Below are 24,412 nucleotides of genomic sequence, written 5' to 3' on the forward strand. Positions count from 1 at the left end.
ATGGTGACATGCTCAGGTTGGCCACGTCTTTACGAAGAGCATCGTCAGTGGTATTAATGAAATGGAATTCGCACAGCTACTCTGCTACGAGCTTTTGTACTTCCTCCTAGATTTATGCCTGGTGAGGCAGTGGGGCCTCCAACTGCCCATAGTGCTAACCTGCTGGTTCATATTGCTCTTTAGCATTTCCTGCTTATTTGTGCCACAATCATGATGCACGGGGTTCATTATGTGCTGCTCTCCATCATGTTTGGTGATGGTTGCCAGTAGAACTTGAGCTGGACTGTCCTTGTGTTCTCATTTGCCCATTATATGGCTGCCTACTCCAATGCCTCGTAAGAGGATCTCCTTTTGGGCCTAGCCTCGTGTGGACGCTTCACCTAGAAAGTCCTCAATGCTTGTCAGAGTGTGGACCCAACCTCAAACGCATATTAACTTGTGAGCTAAGACAGGAATGAATGCTTCTCTGCGCATCTAGGATGAATAAGACGTTTTCCTGGGGGCCTAAACGAGAGTACATACTACCTGAACTCACGGTTCGTGGCGAGCTAAGCAGCTCTTTGTTAGGATGTCACTGGAATGAGTCAGGTTCTTACATCCTTGTCCTACTTCGGGACACCTCGTCTAGGGTGCGTTGCACCTCAATATGCTCGAGGAGTTGGTTCACTAAAGTGGTCTGTTGTGCGAGGGTGCTCCTCAAATTGGTGATCTACTAGGGTAGGTGGTGTACGCCATATAGATTGAAAGAGTCTGGATAATGAGCGTCTTCGTGTATGGTGGAAGCGTAATGGACTGCAGGTACAAAGCTTGAGCCCAAAGTGGGCATACCTGTAAACAATTGGGGTGAAAATAACCCTGAGTCGCCCGTAGGACTGGTGGTCGAAATCTGGATTGTCGGAGATGGCTTTAGATTAGATTGGACCGCAGAACGGGTCGTCGGAGCTGGTCGCGGGTCGCAGAACGGGCCAACCCGACTGAGTGGTTGAGCCGTACGTGTAGGTGTACTAGGCTTGTGTGTGTGGCAGCTAGCCTTGGGCCTGCGCTGTGCACTAGGCCAGTGCATGCTCTTAGCATTAGGCCTAGGCTATGTCTGCAGCAAGCAAGGCTCGACGCTAGGCTTGGGCCGTGGCTACTTGGGCTACTGGCTGGGCTCTAGTTACTGAGGTTTGGACTACTGCAGCTTGGGCCTCCTAGGCTTAGCTCGCAACTTCGTAGACCTAGGCCTCCTAGCCGTGGGTTGGTGGATGGAGCGATATGGGGGCATGGGCCGTGGCCAAGTGGCCTTACCATGGCTGCTAGGTCACGATAGTGGTGGTGATGCGGCTGCACGGTGATGGTGCCCATTCTGCCATTGCGTTGAGCCTTTAGGATCTCTGCCGTTGCGTTGTACGTATGAGGTTCCGTTCGTCGTGGTTTCTGAATTTCCTACCATTGTATCCTTTTTCCAGGGATTGATCAATAAACTTTTCTAGGAAAAATTAATTAATACGACATGTGAGAAATTCAATGTAACAGAAAATTCAAGAATCCAAATGCAAGAAGCTTCTTCGAGTATTTAAATCAGCTCTTAATGAAAGCACTAATTTGTCGATTTAAATTTACGCCGTCTTCAGTTTTGACAAAAATGCACCTGCAAAACAATTAACACCTTTGATCAAGGACCTAAGCCTAACCCGCCCAGGAGGTGGGGGGTTTCGGCCAATGAATCTCCGATGCCTAAGTCAGTTTTTCTAAGATAGTAACGTGTTTAGGGCTTTTTTAAGGTAGCAAAAGCCTTTGAAATTTGGTAGAATATGGGGTATATATAAGTGAGAGGGCCAACCATAATGTTAATGTTTTACCCTACACGTGGTCGCATCCTATTGGCCAATGTTTATGGAGAAATATTCTCAAGATATTAAATAGGAAATAATATCTTGAGATAATGGAGTAATTATCCCTAATTGATTTAAATTGGGATTACTTTCTTGATAAGAGTCAATCTTCAATTGGGAATGTATTAAAGATAGGATTTGGGTAATTAATCCTTATTTTTAATGCTTTGACTTTTCCTTATCAAGGGCAGGTGTGCTGTGGGTAGTCGTATTCAGCTGCTAAGAACTTCAAGGGTAAGCTGTGTGTGGGAGTATCTGAAAAAGCCTACCCATTTATTAAGGGCAATCTTGTCTTTCTTGAGTAAAAGTCCACGTGTCGCCTCTAGAATTTTTGGTATTATTTTAGGCTCCACAATACGCCAATGATTTAAAATCCAACTACTTAGTACTACGGTTTAGTGATATTCCTCTTCACTTATAAGTGAGAGGTCTTAGGTTCAATTCTCACCAAAGGTGAAGTTGAACCACATTATTATGGCAAACCCATTATAAGGCTTCGCCCACTCCCCTAACCCCCTTAGTATAGATACTATCATTTATTAAAAAAAAAAAATTAAAATCCAAATTTTAGAAAATTCATAAATGAAAAGCAAACCATAAAATAAAGAGGTTTTATGATAAATGATTTTTTATTTTTTATCAACTCATCAGTTTGGTCTTCTATATTTTATACTCATCTTTATCGTCTCATGTATATTGCTTCACTCATCAATGTAGACCTTACCATCCAATTTCATTAAAAGAATTATTAAGTGTGGCAGCCACAAGACCTATTACATTATGCCACATGGATAATTTTAACATTTAAAATTAAAGAAAAAAAACCTCATTTAAGTTCTTTTAAAACTATTCAAACTAAAAAAAAGTAAGACAATTAAAGGGAGACTTTGAAAGCGATCACTAACTATCAATGTTATTTGACAGAAACTTTTGTGGTTTTTAGTTTTTGCTCGAAGTCCCTTTTATTAATGTAATAATGTATTTCTAGGTAGGTTATTATATTTTAAAATTAAAAGTTAAATTTTTAATTGTTTCTATTAATGAGATTTTAAATAAAACTCAAAAATTATTGGAGAAAAATATAAAAGGATAAATTATACTCTCTAATATATATATATATATATATATATATATATATATATATATATATATATATAAAACATGGGTATGTTAATCAAAACTAACTAAAAAATTATTGTACCAAAACATGGGTACATTTTTCAAATACACAAAAATAAAAAGATATTAGGCTTAATAACATTATTAAATTTCTTCTATTATATTTGATATGGATACATTCTCAAATCAATGAAATAGAATGTACCCATATTCTCCGTGCCTCGCAAGAAGGTTATGTCCGAGAAAGTCGGAGTAAAAGTTTTCGACCAATTGGTATGAAACCCTACAGTGTGACAACGTGACATTGGCTTACTGCAAAGGTTACCAAATTGATGGTTATGGAAGCGGTTTACGGTGCGACAGCAATGCAGTACAGAGATTAGTGGTGTGCCCTAGTTTGTGCAAAAGGGCGGTGGTGTGGGTCTTGCGACTTGGGCGAAGACAGGACTGTATAATATGGAAGGCTTGGCGCTGAAGTTTGGGAGCAGTCTCTCCTTGTCGGAGAAGGAGAAAGGCGGGATTAAGATCGGGAAGAAGGATATGGAAGGTGCATTGATAGGGTTTCATCACAGCATCATTGCAGAGGTTTTTTCAGTGAAACCTCTCAATGGTAATGCTTTTATTGACCAGTTTACGAGTCTGTGGAGAGGAAGGGAGGGCATTTCCATTAGGGCTCTGGGTGGGGCATGCTTCATGGCTTAGTTTGTGGGACAGCGGGACATGTATCGTGTGTTAGAGGTGGAGAAGCCATGCTATTCGAGGATGATCTGGTGTTAGTTGTTGATGGGGCTAAGCATGGGCGTTGGACTGATCCATTACACCTGGTAACGATGTGGGTTTAGTTGCATAATGTTCCGCCGCTTAATATGACGGAAGTCATCGCCAGGACAATCGGCAGTGTGCTTGGTGTAGTTGTTAAGATGGATAAAGATGATGGTAGGGATTGTATTGGGAGGTTCATACGTGTGAAAATTATTTTTGATGTCAGGGAGCCACTTATGAGATGAACAATAGTTGAATTCCCTGATGATGAAACAGTGTGGGTGGATTTTCGGTATAAGGGGCTCCCTAGCTATTGTCTTATTTGTGGTAAGATGGGCCATGTCACTCGATGGTGTAAAGAGGAAAGACTAGGGGAGGAAACCTCAGAGGTTGAAACGGAGAATTTGGTTGCATTCAAGGGCCTCAATGCGGAATTTGCCTAGGGGTGAGAGGAGATGGTCAGCGGGGACAAAGAGGGAGGAGTGGCTTGTCCTCTTCATCTACTGGGGGACATTATGGTAATGAGAGACAAAGATTAGAGGGGAAGAAAATGAGAGACAAAGATTAGAGGGGAGAGAGCCTTTGATGCTGGACTCATTGGTCCAGGAAGGATTATTGCACCTAGTGTGGGGTCAGTAGAGTTGATGAGTCATCCGGATGAGGTCGAGGATAATGGTCGAAATCCTAAAGGGATGCAACAAAGTAGGGCTATTGATTTAAATATGCCGCTCATAGAAATGGTTGATGAGGTGCCTATTCAGGTACCGGGAAGGTCCGGTGTCGAGAGGAATGTGGAGCAAGTATTTGTATCTCAGGACTCGAACCCGTTTAATCTCCTACCCATCATTGAAGTTGTATCGAAGGAAATGACGAAAAGGAATTGGGAGGATGATAGGGATGATTTGGCAGTGTTAGAGGATGGTTTGGTTCATGGGCATAAGATACAAAGGTCTATTGTGGACCATGCGGAGGCCAATTGCGAGGGGTCTCCACGATCGTCATGAAACTCATATGTTGGAACTGTCAGGGTATTGGGGGGGGGGACCTGACTGTTGCTGATCTTGTTAAGCAGAATCGACTCTACTCTCCTGAGGTATGCGAAGGATGTGGTATTGGTAAAATATGGTTAATTTTTTATTGAAGTTCTAATTGACGATAGGGTGAGGCAGCTTTGTTAGCGCTTGGTGGTTGTGTAAGCGAGCACGGAAGAACGCAAAAGGGCACAACAATTTGAGGTGTTAATGACACGGTTAGCATGCTTTCCGGAGCCGTGCTTGATAATGGGGGATTTTAATGACTTACTATTAGAATCAGAGAAGGTTAGGGGGAATGGAAGGACTGCTTCGAGCATGCGAGCTTTTTGTTCTTTTGTGGCTCAAGCGAGGTTATTAGATTTGGGTTTTGAAGGATACCCGTATACATGGCAGAATAGATGGGATGATGGTTTCATTCAGGAAAGATTGGATCGTGCACTGGCCAATCATGATTAGATTCAAGGGTACCAGCAAGCTGTTGTGAAACATGTAATGTTGAAGGGATCGAATCATGCTATATTAGTTTTATCTACAGAGGTGAACCAACCTAGGCGTATGAAACGCTTTATGTATGACCCACAGTGGAATATGGACCCAAAATGTGGTGAGGTTGTACATGCATGCTAGAAGGATGTTCACGGTGGAACCCATGCACTTAACATCTTGCATAATCTTTTTAGGGTTAGGAAGGGTTTAATGATGTGGCGGAAAAAATAGGGGCAGAATGACCAAAAGGAGATCTATCGCTTGTAGGAAGTTCTTCGTGAGGCGTATCAAAAACTGATGTTTGATGGTCTTCGGATTCGAGGTTTGGAAGAGGAACTGTCACGGGCAATTAAAAGGGAAGAGATTTATTGGCATACGAAGTCTCGAGTGCAATGGTTACGAGAAGGGGATAAAAACACTCGGCTTTTTCATGCTCAAACTTTGAAAAGGAGAAGGCGGAACACCATTCAGGGACTAGAAGAAGAGGATAGGACATGGTGTATGGATATGAACTGAATCCATGGTATTGCCATTGAGTACTTTACAGCTCTATTCACTACGGATAGCCCAACGAATTTTTTGGAGATCCTGCAGTGTGTGATGACTAGGGTGGGTGAAAGGGACAATACCTTATTGATTGCCCCAGTGGCCGATGTGGAGATTGAAACAGCTATTTATCAAATGCACCCAACAAAATCACCGGGTCCGGACGGTTTCAATGAGGATTTTTATCATCACCATTGGGAGACGATTGGGGGAGTTGTTATTGGTATGGTAAAATCCTTTTTTAGCTAGGGAAAAATGTTAAAGGACTTGAATCATACTAATATTGTGCTTATTCCTAAAGTGGCTCACCCTACGACGATGTCCAATTTTTGGCTGATTTCTCTTTGTAATGTGTTGTATAAAATAATTTCTAAAGTTCTAACGAATAGACTGAAAAGAGTTATCCCAAAAGTCATTAGTCTAAATCAATCAACGTTTGTGGCGGGAAGGCAAATATCTGATAATATCTTAGTTGTGCATGAACTTCTACATTCTATGCAACATGAGAATGATGAGGGTCTTGATTTTATGGCAATGAAATTAGATATGGCAAAAGCTTACGATCGGGTTGAATGGTCTTTTTTGGATGCTATGTTGCATAAGTTGGGTTTTGAAGATTTGTTCTGCCATTGGGTGATGGAGTGTGTTCAAATTGTCTCTTACAGTGTGGTTATGAATGGAGAGACAACAGGTTTTATAAAGCCTTCAAGGGGAATTTGGCAAGGCGATCCATTATCACTTTTTCTCTTCCTTATATGTGCTGAAGGCTTTTCATCTTTAATCCATAATGAAGAGAGGTTAGGACGCATTCGAGGTATGTCAGTAAATGCTTCTGCCAAGCCTCTATCACATGTGTTTTTTTTGTAGATGACTCAGTTTTATTTTGCCAAGCTACGGAGATTGAGGCTTATAGTGTTAAACTACTGCTCCAATGATATGTTGAGGGGTCCAGACAATTCATTAATCTGGATAAAAGTTTGGTACACTTTAGTGTAGGATGTTTGAAAGGGCTGAAAGCTCAACTGCCGCAGATATAGGGGATTAGGCACCAGGAAGGGTTTGGGAAGTATTTGGGTATTCAAGCTGACTTTGGAGCTTCGAAGAAAAAGGTGTTCGAAGAAGTACGGAATAAACTGGATGAAAGAATCAATGGTTGGGCGAAATAGTTTTTGTCGATAGCTAGTAAAGTGGTGCTTATTATGAGTGTTGCGGCGGCTTTATCGATTTACACCATGTCATGTTTCCAGTTGCCTATTTAATTGGCAAAGGAAATTGAACAAATTATAGCAAGATTCTGGTGGAGGGATCAAAAGACGAAAAAAGGTGTCCATTAGCTTGCTTGGAAAAGAATGGCGCATAGGAAGACTGATGGAGGTCTTGGCTTTAAGGAAATTATTGATTTTAATTTAGCAATGTTGGCTATGGTGGGATGGTCTTGCTTTGTAATCCGGAGTCGCTTTTGGCTAAAATTCTTAAGGCTAAGTATTACCCTCATTCGTCATTCCTTGAAGCACCAATGGGATAAGGAACTTCATGGGGGTGGAAAGGAATTCTTCAAGGGAGGAAAGTATTGAAGTCTGGTATACGATGGCGAGTTGGCGATGGAAGAAGTATTCAAGTAATTGAGGATCCTTGGTTGCCCATACTGAGAACTTTCCGACCTATTTCAATACATCCGAAGATGCCTATGCTAGTTGGTGATATGGTGGCTAGTGGAGGTACATGGAAACGTGAGGTCATTCGGAGGTGTTTTAATGTCGATGAAGCACAAGTCATCTTGAGCATGCCGTTGAGTCAATTTGGGTGTCCTGATTGTATCATGCGCATTATACTCGAAATGGAGTCTATTCGGTGAAATTAGGATATTTGGTAGCCCAGGAGATGAACAGGAATGGAGAACTTGGACGGAAAAGGGTTGGGCAATCTAGTAAGAGTGATAATATGGACTCGGTATAAAGGGCGATTTGGAGTTTGAAGGTTCCTCCCAAGCTTCGCCATTTTATATGGAGAGGATGTCGGAATATACTTGTTGTCCGTACTAACCTACAACAGAGAGGGGTTGGTCTGAATACGTGTTGCCCATTCTGTGATCGTGAGGAGGAAACACAGGTACATATTTTCTTCAAGGTTTGGTTCTCCGATACAATTAGATGTGAACACAGTGGTGGGAGATGATTTTATGCAATGTTGGAATTGGTTGTGTGCGAAATATGGTAAGATGGAGAAGGCTTGTGTGCTTATGTGTTGGGTGGTGTGTGGTTTATGGAGAATGTGGAAATTTCATAATAGTGTGGTGTTTGAGAAGACAGTGGTAGAACCCAACATTGCAATACGTTTACTCCGACAACAATAGGAGGAGATTATGGGATGTGATGAAGATTTGTGGCCATGTAATAGTTCTGGGCATCTTCGGCGAGGGATGATTGTGAATAGGTGGGTGAAGCCACCGTTTAGGACATTAAAAATAAATTGTGATGGAGCCTGGTGTAATCATACTGGAGTGGGAGGATATGGGTGGGTAGCGAGTGATTTTGCGGGTATATTCAAAGGTGTAGCGGGTGTGGGAAAGGTTCTATGTGGTTCGAGCATCTTAGCAGAAGCGGAAACTCTTAGGCTGGCTATCATGGCTTCTGTGGAAAGGGGATTTCACACTGTTCTTGTGGATATGCTTTTGGGTAAGCTGCAACCGGAGGCAACTATGGAAGCTATTTTGTGGGATATTAATTCTATTAAACAACAATTTTGTTCTATTGAGTTTATTTACACTCTGCGTGCCTGTAATGAGGCTGCGCATCTTGTAGCATCTTATGTCACACGTGTGGGGGTTGTGCATTTGTGGGATGTGTTTGAGCCTGAGTGGTTATTTAACACTCTAGCGTCTGATGTAAACATTTCAATTTCTATTTAATAATATCTACTCTTTGACCAAAAAAATAAAAAATAAAAATAAAAAGAAATAGAATGTGCCCATATAAGCTTAAAAATGGATTAGAAAAAAGTTCCATGGATTTTATATAAAAAATGGTTACATATTGTATGTTTTACATAACAAAGTGGTATATGTAAGAATGGGTACATTTAAGATTAGAAAAAATATTGAAAAATTATGTAAATGGGTACATTTAAGATTAAAAAAAAAATTAATGGGTATGAACTTATTCTAATTTATTTATTATTTTGGAAATGTTTTTTAATTGAAAATTAATTAGGAGTTTAATAAGGGTGTGAGTGTTAAAACCCTCAAATAATTACTAATTTTTATTTAAAAAAAATATGTAATTGATATGTAAATTCTTTAATACATTAATGTTGGAATTTCGATCAAAATTTAAAAATTGATAAGGTATCAATCAATGAACATTAGTAATTAGAGAAAATAAACATCAATAATTCAAAACCGAACACTAATTTTTCCATAATTAAATGCAAAACTAAATTAAAAATTAAAGCCAGCACCACTACCGCCCACCTCTGACTCTACGGCACCGTCCAGCCTCCCTTTACGATTTCCCCCACCACCACAGGCTATAGCACCCACCCACAGAAGCAGTCAGTTTCACTCTCTCTCTACCAGAATCCACCACCATCCCCAAATGTCCCCTTACCTCCCGCACCCTACATCTCTCTGCTCTCTTCCTTGCCCCACCACCCCACCATCACCTCCCACCAAACCACTAGACTAATCAATTACCCACCCAGATTTCCCCATTCACCCGGGCTCTCGCACTCTGTTTTATTTTCTTTGGCTATTATTTGATTTACTCCTTCCCTTTTTGTTTAGTTTGCCCATGTGTGTTTAACATATGCGTCGCACAAGCATTATGACATAAAGCAACAAAATTAATGCTAAGTGAGATAAGAGATAAATAAAAAAATTAATGAGTTTGAAATATAAAAAACCGAACAGATGAGTTGATAAAAAAAGAATGATGATTTGCAATTAAAAAAAAAAAAAAAAAAAAAAAACCCATAAAGTAAGAGACAAAAACAAAAGAGAAAGAGATGGCGCATTAGTTATGCTAACGTGGAGTTTTTGTACTCAGTGGTCTCCATCAACGGCCCAGATTCACTCTCACGCTTTCCCCATCTCATTTATCTTCCTTCCCCCCTTCTTCATCTCTCTCTCTCTCTCTCTCTCTCTCTCTCTCTGAGCTGAAGAAACATTCGGAAGAAAATTACATCATTTGAGAAATGCTGTTAGGGAAGCGCCCACGCCCTCCAATCAGGAGAACAACAAGCATGACTGGGATTGCCGTCGATATGAGCGACGTGCAAGGCCAGGAACCGACTGATGAACTCCAAAACCCCCCCGCCATGAACGATGTGCATGCAGTTGCAGTTGCAGCGACGGTGGTGGACGCACAAGGACCGGCTCCTGTGATTAATAATAATTATTATTATGATGTTGAAAAGATGAACAGGAATAACTTAGGGTACCATGAAGAGCACCGTTTCTTGGCCATGCTATCACCCAGAAACAACCACACAAGGAGGAACTCCGCTTCTCATGATGTTGTGGAGACCGCTCACTTCCTTCGCACGTGTGGCCTCTGCAAACGCCAACTCGCTTCAGGCCGTGACATCTATATGTATAGGTAAAAATTCCATCTTATAATATTAGTTTAGTTTAATTTCACCCTTGTTGGAATTATTTGTCATATTTTCTTTCCATTATTCTTCTGTTTTTCTTTGATTTTTGGATTTTCAGTCTCTTCCTTTTTGTTTTCTTTTGGGATCTCAAGAGGGTACTGTCAGATTTCCAGTCATAGAAAGTATATCAGGAAGCTATTATTGACATCCGAAAAAATTATCATGGGCTAATATTTTTTGGAGATGTTAGAACTACACCAATTTTATTGTTGGGGTTTTATTAAATGATGAGGAAAATTGGATTTTGAAAGCCCCGTGGTGCGGGTGGGTAGAATAATAGGCAAGAGTATACTAGGTAAAGAATTCGAGATTTTCCAATGTTAAAAACAAGGAATATTACATACACACGTTCATTATTCAATTTCTGATTGTTGACTTGAAAATTTTGTGCAGGGGAGACGCAGCGTTTTGTAGTCTAGAATGTAGAGAGCAACAGATGAAGCAGGATGAGAGAAAAGAGAAGTGTAAAGCTGCGTCCTCAAAGATAGAGGACCGCCATGCGGCGTCACGATCCACCTCCAAGGCCTCCTCCGGCAAGGGTCAGACCGTGGCGGCTGCCTGATCAAACAAAGCAAGCCGAAGGGATGAAGATAATCCATCATTTTCCTCAATTGCGTGCCCCCATGGACGTTGTTTACATAATAGTACTACCGCAGGTTTGTGTTGCTGCTAGGCTGCTAGCTGATGTATGTATGGTTATGTAAAATTAATTGTAAAAAAGGTCTATGGGTGCATTTGTTTTACGGATCATGCAACTGGACTTTGGCCAATGCTTTATAATATTGCAATTTTCTTAGATTTTCTCACATGTGAGCCTTATAATAAGCTTCTACATTATATTTGGTTTTACGAGCTATATATTTCTTTCCAATGTTGTATACCAAATTCAGTCTAAAAAAGGCCATCAATAAAAATGAAACACTAATAATTCAACATTATTTCCTACTCTATAACAAGCAAAAGTCGGCAAATAGTGAACACTGGATAAGTGTAGCTAGCACCACAGCCACAATGACAAGTTCTTATGATGAATGAATGGAATATACCAAATTTTACCAAAGCAATGGAAGGCTGGATGTGGGACAAATGATCTAATAGTCGCAAAACCGACGATCAAGGTATACTATACTCTGGTGCATATGCATGGTTGTCATAGCATTTAAGTATATGCAACAAGTTAATTTGGTAAAGTTGAGCACTATTATAAGATTTTTACTCTAAATGGTAGGTTTTCCTTGAATTCCGGTTTTTATATTTTCTGCAATTGGGTTGTAGGATTGCTTTCTAATGTCGAAGCCAAGGACCCATCCTTTCCTCTCCCCCACCTCAATTATTACCCATATAAATGCGTTGCAAAAGACTTTTTTGTGAATGTTTAGACCTTCTAGGCTTCTCTATATACATTTGCATACACACACATTGTTCTAAAAATTCCCACTTAGTGCTACCTAGACCTTGTCTAGGTACTAGATGGTTGATCACTACCCCGATTAATCCTTAGGCGTTTGAAAATTAAGAAAGGGCACATAGACCTGCTTAGGCGGCCGCCTAGCTCGCCCAGACCTGTCTAGACACCTGATTAGGTTGCAACTCTAACATAGACAGAAAATTGATAACTTTTATTTTACATTTTTCTTTTTCAATAAATTGTAAGTAACTTGTTAAATACTTAGATGAACACACATTATATGTTTTGTGCCTTATGTTGTCATTATGTCCTAATACTTTATAATCTATGTGTTATCCTATTTTGCAGTTTATGTATCTCAATGAAATTATGTAATTTTTAAATATAGACAGACACTTATTTACACAATACTAAATAAATTTATTTGAACCCACCTAATCTCCTGCCTAGGCACTTGACCTTAATCTGTTGCTCAATTAACGCCTAGCGTCTTTTGAAATCTTGCATATATATACACGTACAATGGACAGTCAACAAACTTAAAGTTTGCAGACGTCATTTTTTGAGGATGTTTACACCTTAATAAAAGTATAAATATCTTTATCGAATTATACGAATCTACAAGTATAAGAATTGTTCGTTTTTAAGGTCTAATAATTCGTTTGAAAGTAAATTAAATCAAAACTTTCAATATTTGCAAATGTCATGTCCATGTATATATTTAATATGAAACTTTTTGTGGTTAGAAAATTAAGCGAGTAGGCCAAAAGAAAGTGGAAAAGGTCACTTGGTTAGCACTTTTTCTTTCATTTGTGCCAAAGGCTTTCAATGCATATTAACCCATTGCCATTTGGTACTCGCAAAATCTAGTGACAGGTGCATGTATTTTCCTAAAGAAACAAGACAAAAGCAAATAGACTACCAGTGGCGGTCATCTTTGTGTTTTACAAAAGTCTCACTTTCTTAATTTTATTTTTCTTCTTTTCTTTTGTTTTTTTTTTTATATAATAGAAGGAAATAAGTCTTATTTATTGATTTAGTCTTGAAATTATTTTTTAGCACTTTACTTTTAATAACTGAATTTGTCGCACTTTACCCTCTAAAACTATCAAAATCGAGTCATTTTACCTTATTTTTGTCAATTATGTCTCATGGACGTTGAATGAAAGGGCATTCTAGACATTTTATATCATGTTAGTAGAGATAAGCCATTGTTGACAAGGAATGAAATTTTTAGACCACTTTAAACATCTGAAACTATCAAATCTCTACCGTTGTAAACACAAATGGAGTAAAATAGTCAACTTTAACAAATCAGATGATAAACTGAAACAAATTTAGTTGCATAAAATAAAATGAGATCAAATGACAATTTCAGAGCGATATTTTAAATGAACCAGAAATTAACACACATATACATCATTTAATTTATGAAAGAATAGAATAAAGAGTTGGGAATCTGTGGCATCGTCAGCTTAGAATGGACGTCTCGTAAATAAATGGAAAGAGATGCATTTGGAGTGATATGTTGATTAATATGGGGTTGGTATGTTGGTGTGGGACCTCGACATTCACACAAAGTTCCCATCCTTTTTGTCACACTGGGACCACTCCCCACCACTCGGTGCTCTCAAATGCTGATCTACTTCACTCTCAATTATATGTTTATAAACAGTATTAAAAAAAATAAATAAATAAATAAAAAAGAGGGATCAATTGATGGCTTTGTCACGCCATCATGGTAATCCATTCTTTCATGGCTAAGATGACTTACAGAGACATTTCAGTCTCTCTGGTCACCATCATGTGCAATTCATCAATGTTAAAAATCAAACTCAGGACGTGCCATGTGAAATATTATTTATAAACTGCATTAATTTTTGCTATGTGTAAAGTTATGATTGGCTGTGGGTAAGGGCCTAAGGGGGAATCTTGAGAATCATTAGTAAATTCATTGGCAATTAAATTCTTAGTAAATCTAACATGATTGAGAGGACTCAAGTTTCAGGTTTATCTGGATCTTAGCACCGAGATCCAAATATCATATGATTCTCATTTTTTACAAGTAACCGGCATGCTGGTGAAAAAGATATCTTTATTTATTTCTCTCCTTCTCCTTCAAGGTCCAAGCTCCAAGTCACATGCAAGCGACTGTTGAGCTAATCTCGCTCAATAATTTTATTCCAAAAAAATAAAAACAAAGTATACATTTCATCAACAAATATTGGTTCAAATTCAACGTAAGTATTCTTATACAAGGTTTTTTTCTTTCTACTATATGTCTCAAAGCTACGAATTCTATTAAATACGAACAAAAATATTTTACATCAGACACTAAGATATTGAAGAGTCAAATCGTGTCATGACTTGTAAATCTATGATTGCCGACTACAGAGTGTGCTGCTCCAATACATGCATAGTAAATTTGTAAATTCCAATCTTATTGTAGATTTAAACAATATTATTGCTAGCTCATTGTGAGGTTAAGCTCATCCCCTCTTCTTAATACGTAGATAATATCATTTGTCATTAAACAAAATATTATTGCAGATAGGATTCGATGATTGGGGAGATTGGATTTGCATCTCTAGATTCAAAAACTTGCATAAAAAATCTAATCCAACCCAAGTCGAATATTGTATTGAAAAATAACAAGAAATATTTGTCAATTCACTCCATACACTTGTAAGTCAATATCAATTTCCACCATAAATTTTTATTATAGTGAACTACCTCATGAAAATTTTATAAATAACCACTTATCTCCTCAACACTAGAGTTTCAAAAATTTCATCCATCATTCGGTCCCATATTTTTTTCATTTGGACTGTTGGCCTTGAGTCACTTAAGAAGTCATTTCTCCTAACTCGAGCCCATCCGCGCGAACCAATTCTACTTTCCTTCCAAGTCGTGTATCTACGATCTATCAACATATACATACATACATATATATATATATATATAACAGATACTCATCCAAATGCAGTATGATGAGAGTTTACCTCTAAATGGCTCAATTGTTATCTTTTGACACATACAAACTGAAATTTTGATGCAGTGTTGATTAATGTGGAAGTTATTGATGTTGTAGGCCTATTTGACTGAACTGTATTTAGGACTAGAAAGGGAGAGGGGCTGGCGGCAAGAGAGAGAGAGAGAAGAGAGAGATTTAATTTTGAGGTATGTGTTGTATCACCTCATTATTTATTTATAGTAGTAGGATAGGTTAGATCTTTACCCTTTAAAGATCGACCAACTAGGATGGGACATAAAACGTCTTCAGGTCTTGCACAACCAATGTCTCCATTTTTGCCATGGATTTTGTGAGCCCAAAGGAAATATTCAAAGATATCCCTAGATACACTAGGATTTACACAATCAAATTCCTATTCCAAATATGACTGCAACACTCCCCCTTGAGTGTGTAAATACTCAAACAAAACATCGCATCAGATCTTCAGCAGATAAGGTAGAACAGTTGATGAAGTCGGCGGTACAACGGGCGAATGAGTCTCCAATAAAATAAAAAATGCATTGGTAGTAAAACTCACAAAACCTCACTATGGTAAAACCTAAGGTAGGTGAAAGCCCATAAACTAAGGAGAAAAGTGAGAAGTATGCATAATGTCTAAAACAAACTTCAAACAAGACGAAAGTAGTGAACTCAATGGAGTATGATCATCCCAGGATGGGTGCCTCATCAAAACCTCGTTAGGTAGCAAAAACCCAGTGGGAAAAATACTCCTAATCGTAGGAAAAAGAGTACATCAAGATCAAGTGAGTATGCTTCAGGATACTCCCCCTGAGTTAGACATATGATAAGAGCATATTTATGCGACTTTGTTATCTTATTTCTTTGCATTTACTTAGTTAATTTAAATTATTTTCGTATTATTGTTGGTCCAATTGGTAAAGAGGACAATAAATAGTCAAATGGAGCAATTTGGAGCAGTTTTAGACTTAGATTCGATAGTAGACACCAATAGCATATGGGCTGGACATTTTGGTGCTTAGAAGGTGTTAAACATGTGCTAAAATTTGGAGAAATTAAAGTTGAGGTTTGGAAGGTAAGGAATTGCACAAGAAAGAGGAATCCTAGTTGGAGAGAAGTTTAGTGAGTTGTTTTGAAGTCCAAATAAAGAATCAAAGATGAATCTAGCTTGTTAGAAGACCAGGAATAGAATGGGAAAGGAATCGGGATATCTAGCCAGATTTGGAGGTGCCAAATAAGGCAAAAACGTGTAAAATAAAGGCTAAGTTGCTGGGATCACTTTAGAATATCTTGCAGCCTCTTTTACCCCATAAAAACTTGCCTTTTAGCCACATTTACTTGCCCTTTTTATTTTGGACGAATTACACAATTATGATTACCTATTTTTCCTCTCTTTTGATTTACTCTAAAGAAAACCCTAGCCGTGCCCTATATATATATATATATATATATATATATATATATATATATATATATATATATATATGAAGTGTTTTGCAATGTGGAAAGGTGTGCCGCGCCTACCATTTATCCATTGAAGTTGCTGGACTTTTCAGAGTTCTTTCTCTCTTTGTTTTAAGTTTCAATATTTATTTTAGATTGCTTTTCAGTTATGATGAACATGTGTAACTAAGTTTCTTTTTAGCAAGAGGTGAATTCAAAGTCATGATCATATGTTTTATATAAATTGATTACATCCAGTTATTGTTTCATAAAACATGAATGTTATTTACTTACCTGCTTTATAGAGAACTTATTCTTGTATGTTTATTAAGGATGCATACTTAGTTTGCATGTAGGGATTTGATGCTAGAATATAAGGGAATTTCACCTAATCGTTATGAACTTATATTTGCAAGTAGTAAAAGTCACTAGTCATGATTGAGTTAAGTAAATCATTACAGGAATATCATGTTTTTCATCGTTACAAATGATTTGTCAATGCTTATGATTTTCACAGAACTTATGATCTTCGAGATGCATCTCTATCATATTTTTCATAGTTAGAGAACTTAAGAAGAATAATTTGGTTGCGTCACTAAGTCCAATTCAATGAATTTAGGAAAATATGAGAGTTAATTAGTGTTGTACAAAATTAATTTGGGGCATTGGCATTCATGGTTTATAGGAAGGATAACTGGAAATCAATCTGTATGCATATGATTCATGTGTGGAGAAGAATCATTTACATGTTTCATTCATCCATGTTTCATTCACAACTTAATTTACTTGCTGCCGTTTACTTTTGTTTTTATTCAATGCGTCCAAAATCCCCCTAGTCATTTTTTTGTTGTTAGTTTAACTTAGTTTTTAGTTTTATAAGTTTAATTTGTGTTGATTAGCATCCCTTCTAATTCCTGGAATAGAATGATCCCTACTTTTTTGTACTACGATTGCATAATTTATAGGAATTTATGTATTAGTTTCTACCACATCAACATAACTTCCAATTAAAAGAACTACAAGCAATTCAACTCAGATATTTGCGCATACTGATTCCTTAGACGAGCTTCTAACAAGTAGACTTGGGCAATGACTTGGTAAAGAGATCAGCCAGGTTGTCCTGGGAACGGATTTGGTTGACTTCAATGTTCTAATATTGTTGTTGCTGGTGAGAATAAAAAAACTTCGGCACTATGTGCTTGGTATTGTCTCCCTTGATGTATCCCTTATTTTGTTGGAGTTATACCCTGAAAGTCAATCTTTGGAAGAAACCTTTCAGGACAATGTTTGTATGTATAGATAACTCTAATACAGCAAAAGGCAAAGTCACTTGTTAGGACTATCTCAATGAACGATATATGTCCAAAATTAGTGAGTCTATGGACAATGGATCGATCGAAGAAGTAATCTAAAGATGTTAGATTAAAGAGACCTTCTTCACATAACCATATTGTCCAAAAAGGTTTCTAGTCATATGATTGTTAGAGGGACGCTGACAATCTGGATAGACTAGTCGTACTATGTCTGCTTCAAAAGGGAAGGATGGAAAGTCTCAAGCCATTCGTGTAGTGACACTAAGACAAGTATGTAGGTGCTCATTAAGGGAATGAGTTCACTAAATACAATCAAACGAGAGTACTTGCATGGAGGTCTACTCACATGTCAAGCAAGTTACTCTACTGGTTGGAATAATGTAAGTAATCTTTTGACCTGAGACATCATAGTTGTCTTGGGGATATGTTCCTGATCATTTGATAATGAGGCGTGACCACATCTCATCTTGGATGTGTTCTATGCATTGTTGGGGTTAGTGATTTATTCTCAAAGGCATGTGAATGATCAACAAGTGATCTCTAATCCTTGTTAAGAGAGGAAGAATACTCTAAGATATAATTCGGGAATCTTCGGCCGAAGTATCGAGCGTAATGATGGAAAGCATTCCTATACGATTCAATTGAATCATATAACTTGGTATAATCACATTAGGGGTTTGACATTAAGTATCCATACCCTAGTAATGTGATTGTGAGTATTGTATTAGAGAAGGATCAAATTACATTGTAATTCCAACTGAATAGGTTCTCCAACCAAATTCTACATTAGCTTGGGTAGCCATGATATGTGGTTAGATGTCACTCATAGCTTGTGGGTTCTTCTAGATGATTAAATAAGTAGTCATTAAAGAAGAAGGAGAATTAAAAGTAAGTTTTAATTCACTAAGTGATTGGATAAATATTAATCAATTGGATTGATACCAATAACCTCACTGCCTTGCTAATTAGAACCTAAAATGATTGTATACCGATACACTCTTGTGGTGAGACAACTCAATGATGATGGAATTAATTAATTGGATTAATTAAGTGTTATGATTAATTAGAAATTCTAAAGAAATCATAGAAGCAATGAAAGATCGTTTCGGGCTTAAAGATAAATTTGGGTTCATTCGGTCCCATCGGGCCCAAACCCATTACGCTTTTTATTCAAGTATAGGATGACTTGAAATGATAAAAACCCAAAGCCCAAATCAACACTAAGGGGCCAGCCAAAGATGAGGAAAGAAGAGAGAGAAAGAGTCAATTAGTTGACTTACTTCTTTTACCTTTATAAGGGGAGTTTAATGAAAAAGTTTCATTAGGGTTTTTTTTGTGTGAACTTTTCAACAAGAGAAAAACAAGTTTCTCTCTCTCTACACACATACATAGCCGGCCACCAAAGAGGGATATAGCTAATCATCTCTTCCATTTTTGGTTATTCCAACATCCATCTCACTACACTAGTGGGTATGGATCTCTAGAGGTCTTCTACTTTGGAGACCAGAGGAGAATCAAAGAAGCTCCAAATCTATTAGGGTGGAGGAAACAAGGAAGGAGGCTAGACTCAAGCAGTTCCAAGAATAAAGAGCTTGGAGGTGGTCCATCCTTGGTCTAAATTCTACATCAAGAGGTATAAAACTCAACCTTCACTTTGTTCTTTAATATTTTGTTTGATGCATCATATAAGAACCTATGCTTCTTGAAGAGGATTTGCATAAATATAGCTTTGATAATATGTGATAATATGCTTTCCGTTGCTTATGTGTATAAATTTAGAATTGTATATACATGATAGTCACTAGAAATCCCACTATAAATCTCATAATTACCCTTCATATTTAACTGCTCGATACATGTTGCATTGTCTTCAAAGATCGTTAAGGAAGGTCAATGATGGAAGTAAGACCACTAGTGCCTCGAATATGTTCCATGACCGCTCTCAACCAAAAACACTCACATGATGCTTCATCCAGGGCGAGGATCTCAGCATGGTTCAAATAAGTCACAACTAGTGTTTGCTTGGTAGACTTCCAAGATATAGCGGTATCTCCAACAGTACAGACATAGACCATTTGAGAACGTGCCCTATGTGGGTCAGACAAATATCCAGCATCTGCATAACCAACAAGACGGGAATCAACTCGAGAACCGAGGGGGCATCGACTCCTCTTAAGGATTCGTGGTTGTAAAACAAGCCCAAATCCATCGTACCCTTAAGGTAGCGAAAAATGTCTTTAACACTATTCCAATGTCTGCGTGTGGGTGCATTACTGTATCTAGCCAAAAGATTAACAGTGAAGGAGATGTCGGGTCTAGTGCATTGAGCTAAGTACAATAAAGCCCCAATTGCACTTAGGTATGGAACTTTAAGCTCTAAAATATCTTCCTCATCCTCCTTTGGACGGAAGGGATATCGCTTAGCATCTAGAGTCCGAACAACCATAAGAGTACTCAAAGGTTTCGCTTTATCCTCATTAAAATGTTGTAACACATTTTGGGCGTAGTTCGATTGATGTACTAGGATTCCATTTGAACAATGCTCGATCTCCTAGCCGAGACAATATCAAGTTTTCCCAAGATCTTTTATCTCAAATTCTAATTTCAAGTGAACGAAATTTCCTTAAGCTCTGTGGGAGTTCTGATAAGGTTCATGTCATCGACATAAATTGCAACGATCGCAAATCCGAATGTAACTTCTTTATGAACACATAGGCATAATTCGTTGTTAACATAACTTTGACTTGTCAAATATTCACTCAGACAGTTATACCATATCCGCCCGAATTGTTTCAATCTGTAGAGTGATTTTCTCAATGAGAATGTTCTGTGGTCTAGAACTATTTGAACCAATCAATGGAAGTCCTTTTGGAACTTTCATATAGATTTCTGTATCTAGATCCCTATAGAGATATGCGGTTACCACGTCCATAAGATGCATATTCAGTTTTTCGGAAACTACCAAACTGATAAGGTAACAGAATGTTATGACGTCCATTACAGGGGAATACGTCTCCTCGTAATCAATCCTAGGGTGTTGAGAGAAGTCTTGCGCTACAAGGTGTGCTTTATATCGTACTATTTCATTCTTCTCATTACGTCTCCTCACGAAAACCCACTTATAGCTCATGGGCTTTACATATGGTAAAGTATAAGCTATAGGTCTAAACACCTTACATTTCGTAAGCGAATCGAGTTCGACCTGGATTGCTTGTTTCTAGTTTAACCAATCTATTCTATGTCAACATTCATCAAAGAAACGTGGTTCAATGAAATTGCTAAGCATGATGTCAGTAGCTACTTTGTACGCAAATGCATCATCGACGATCATCTCATTCTGATTCCAAACCTCATCCAATACTGTGTAGTGGACCGAAATCTAGCGATTCTCGGGAGGTCGGGTTGTTTCATCTAAGACATCACTGTAATATAGAATAACCTCATACGTTGGAACGAATGAGTGAACGATGGTAGGATTCAAACTAGGGTCATTAGTTTGTGCCTTTTTCCTCTTCCGGGGTTATGAATCCTTTGAATCAAGGGTTCTTCCACGCTTCAGGGTAAGAGCAAATGATTAGCTAACCGTCAATGGACAGGGCCACGTGGAAAGTGCGACCTTCCCAGGCGGTATTATAGCATACTCGAGGTAAGCCTATTCTTGCAGGTGCATTTGCAGTGGGTATATGTGATCTTGTCACCATTGCTAGATCAGTAAAAGCATCATGTATGCTTTGAGCAATGCTCTAAAGATCTATAGCTTGTCACACCTCAGTTTCAAACTAGGCAATACAAGGATCTAAATGAGACATAGTGGGAGCATACCACGACAATTCACAGCGTTCTCCATGAACGTTAGCATGCTTATCTCCCCCTAACGACGGGAAGACTTTCTCATTAAAGTGACAATCTGCAAAATGTGTGGTAATGAGATCTCATGTCAATGGTTCTAAATAGCAAATAATTGATGGCGAATCATAACCGATATAAAACCCAAACACACGTAAATTCGAGATGTCAGGCTCGTATCCGGTAACCAATTGTAACGATGAATGAGGTTAGGTAGCAGTGGGCCTCAAGCGGACCAACATAGCTGCGTGCAATATTGCATAGTCCTAGGCAGATACCGGCAGTTTGGTTCGCATAACAGAAGTCTGAGCTATCAAGTAAAGACGCTTTATGAAAGCTTCTGCTATGCCGTTTTGGGTGGGAACATAAGGTACAGGATGTTTAACTTCAATCCTAACTGACATGCAATAGTCATCAAAAGTCTGCGACGTAAACTTTTCAACGTTATCTAGTCGAATCGACTTGATCGGATAATCAAGGTGGTGAGCCTTAAGCTTAATAATTTGTGCTACGAGTTTTGCAAATGCAGCGTTGCGTGTGGACATTAAACAAACATGTGACCAACATGTCGATGCATCAACCAACACCATAAAGTATCAAAATAGTTTGCATGTTGGTTAGATGGGTCCACAAATTTCCCCTTGAATCCTCTAAAGAAACTTAGGAGGGCTGTGAATAATCTTTGTAATTAAGGGTTGAGTATTCAACTTCCCCAAAGAACAAGCTTTGCCTTGGTGGGAATCCAACGTAAGGAGGTAAATGATGCCCGTGTGATGATTTGAGGATATGGTGCATCATGGCATGTCCTGGTGTCTCATACAATCATGCCAAAGTAGCAAAGTGCTCTGGAACTTGGGCTCAAGGCCGGCCAAATGGTGGGTCTCTATGCCGTAAATGACTGTGATGTACAACTCACTCGAGAGATGTTCCAGCTTCTCGTGAATACGCTTCTAGCCATACTCGTAAAAAGTGATACAAAGAAATTCAAAACCACTATCTTTAGTAGTTTCAATATGATATTGATTATCTCGAATATCTCTAAAACTCAGCAACGTTTTTTCGGAACGTGGAGAATAGAGGGCCTTTTTAATGGTTAAGATAGTACCATTAGACAACATTATAGGGCCCTTCCGTATCCTTCAATCAGGTTGGATGAGCCTAAGAAGGTTGTCAAATGTGCTTTCTTAGGTACGAAGTTAGTAAAATAGTATCACTCACGCAATATGGTGTGCGTGGTAGCACTATTAGCTAGACAACTAACTTACCCACTAGATATACCTAGAAATAAATTGATTGAATTGGTCACATGCATAAATATAATTCCATTCATTCAATTAATCAATTCGAGAAATAATATCCATAAAATAATTATCCATAATTCATAACAAACCAAAACCAAACAAATTATTCCAAATACTTAGAAAAATTGTCCAAAAATTAAACCATAGACATAAGAAATAAGGGGGTTCGTCCACTCCTAGTGGGTTCAACCACTAGGGGTGAAAACTCCCTAAAAACATGTCTTAAAAGAATAAAACTTATTTGTCCATAAGAGATGATGCTATTGAAAATCTAATATCTCCATGGATGTAGTAGCATCTTCGGGATGTTCCATATGGACAAAGTTAGACTTGCGATAGAAATGATACTTGGCAATAGCCTTTGGGGTAACTCTACATACATCTGACCAATGATCTTTTGATCCAAAGAGGTAGCACATGTCTATTTCAATGGTAGCCGATTGAACGGTAGCTTTTCCTATGTTCTTGAACTTTGGGGCCTTAGATGCAAGGGGTTGGCAATTCTAGGTCAAATTTTCTCCCTTAGGTGGGCCTTAGCTCTATTGACCTTGATCTCGTGGTTAGGCTTGTCACCCATTACCACGGCCATGATGATGTTTTCATCGTTTGTGGCTGCTAGAATTGGTCGCATGCGCTTCAGGTGCAACGTTCGAGCCAATGGGTCAAGCTTGATGATTTTTCATCAAAAGTTGGTTCTACTTTTTAGTGAGAAGTAAAACAGATATCAAATCCAAAAATTTGGTGAACTTATGCACCCTATACTGTTGTTGTAGAACAATATTGGTGGCATGGAAGGTCGAATAGGTCTTCTCCAAGATATCTGCTTCTGTTAAGTCCACTTTACAGAACTCAAGGAGTGATCGGATTTTACAAACTTCAAAGTTGTATTCATTTATGGACTTAACATCTTAGAAGTGTAAATGCTGCCATTCATGTCTTGCTTCAGACACGTAAATGTCTTTCTAGTGATCGAACCGGTCCGCCAGATGGTGCGTGGGTCCTCCTAAGCGAGGTACTCAGTCTACAGTGCATCATGGATGTGTCTTTGAATGAAGATCATTGCAGTAGCTTTTTGAACTTCATCAATGGGGTTGGCGTCTGTAGATGCCTCAATGGTGGCTCTAATACCCTTTGCAGTAAGATGAAGCTTCACGTATTGAACCTACTTCAAGTAGTTTCTTCCAGAGCAGCGAAATCAAGTTTGTTCAAGTTCGACATGTCCCTAAAACAGACGGTACAACAAAACGTGGTTAGTCATATGGTAATCCATAAACATACATCATAGAACATTGGGGTTCTATAGACATGTATTGGTTTAATTTAAGCATGAAGGCTACATGTTTCATGTGGTAAGTTTTGAATGAAAACTTCAAGTTTCAAAGGCACTAAATATGAAACTACAGGTTCAATTTAGTTTTATGAATGATTAGTTCATAAAGGAGAGGTTCCTACAAGAACACAGAATGCAATATGTTGATTTAAGTGTAGTGGATTTGAGTTGCTTCGGGAACTCAAGTGTGAGAGCTTTGAGACTATGAAAGGATGTCAACGGTTCAAAGTAGAGGAATAAATTATTGAATCGTTAATGTCCATCCAAAAGTGATCATCGAGTCAATAATTTTGGATTAATTATCAGAT

At 38.3% G+C, this 24,412-nt stretch overlaps 2 protein-coding genes across 2 annotated transcripts; one reads left to right on the forward strand and one right to left on the reverse strand.

The window, feature by feature from the left end:
- The first annotated feature begins 9,951 nt into the window (after positions 1-9,951).
- Positions 9,952-11,269, forward strand: LOC137749274 (FCS-Like Zinc finger 6-like). Its single transcript, XM_068489380.1, has 2 exons — positions 9,952-10,416; positions 10,865-11,269. The coding sequence occupies exons 1-2, from the start codon at positions 10,013-10,015 to the stop codon at positions 11,031-11,033; spliced, it is 573 nt and encodes a 190-aa protein (XP_068345481.1). The 5' UTR covers positions 9,952-10,012; the 3' UTR covers positions 11,034-11,269.
- Positions 11,270-19,507: 8,238 nt separating this feature from the next.
- Positions 19,508-20,073, reverse strand: LOC137725216 (secreted RxLR effector protein 161-like). Its single transcript, XM_068463833.1, has 2 exons — positions 19,842-20,073; positions 19,508-19,743 (listed from the first exon to the last, which is right to left on the reverse strand). Exons 1-2 carry the CDS (start codon positions 20,071-20,073, stop codon positions 19,508-19,510), a joined length of 468 nt encoding a protein of 155 aa, XP_068319934.1.
- Between the last annotated feature and the right edge of the window lie 4,339 nt (positions 20,074-24,412).

Source organism: Pyrus communis, chromosome 1 (genome assembly GCF_963583255.1).
Source record: "Pyrus communis chromosome 1, drPyrComm1.1, whole genome shotgun sequence".
NCBI classification, from domain to species: Eukaryota; Viridiplantae; Streptophyta; class Magnoliopsida; order Rosales; family Rosaceae; genus Pyrus; species Pyrus communis.

Excerpts from the sequence above, each read along its gene's own strand:
- LOC137725216 (XM_068463833.1), bottom strand. The coding sequence starts at position 20,073 with ATGGTTGTTCGGACTCTAGATGCTAAGCGATATCCCTTCCGTCCAAAG. Across the intron at positions 19,744-19,841 it reads CATTTTTCGCTACCTTAAGG|ATGCTGGATATTTGTCTGAC; the intron begins GTACGATGGATT and ends TTGGTTATGCAG.
- LOC137749274 (XM_068489380.1), top strand. The coding sequence starts at position 10,013 with ATGCTGTTAGGGAAGCGCCCACGCCCTCCAATCAGGAGAACAACAAGC. Across the intron at positions 10,417-10,864 it reads CGTGACATCTATATGTATAG|GGGAGACGCAGCGTTTTGTA; the intron begins GTAAAAATTCCA and ends AATTTTGTGCAG.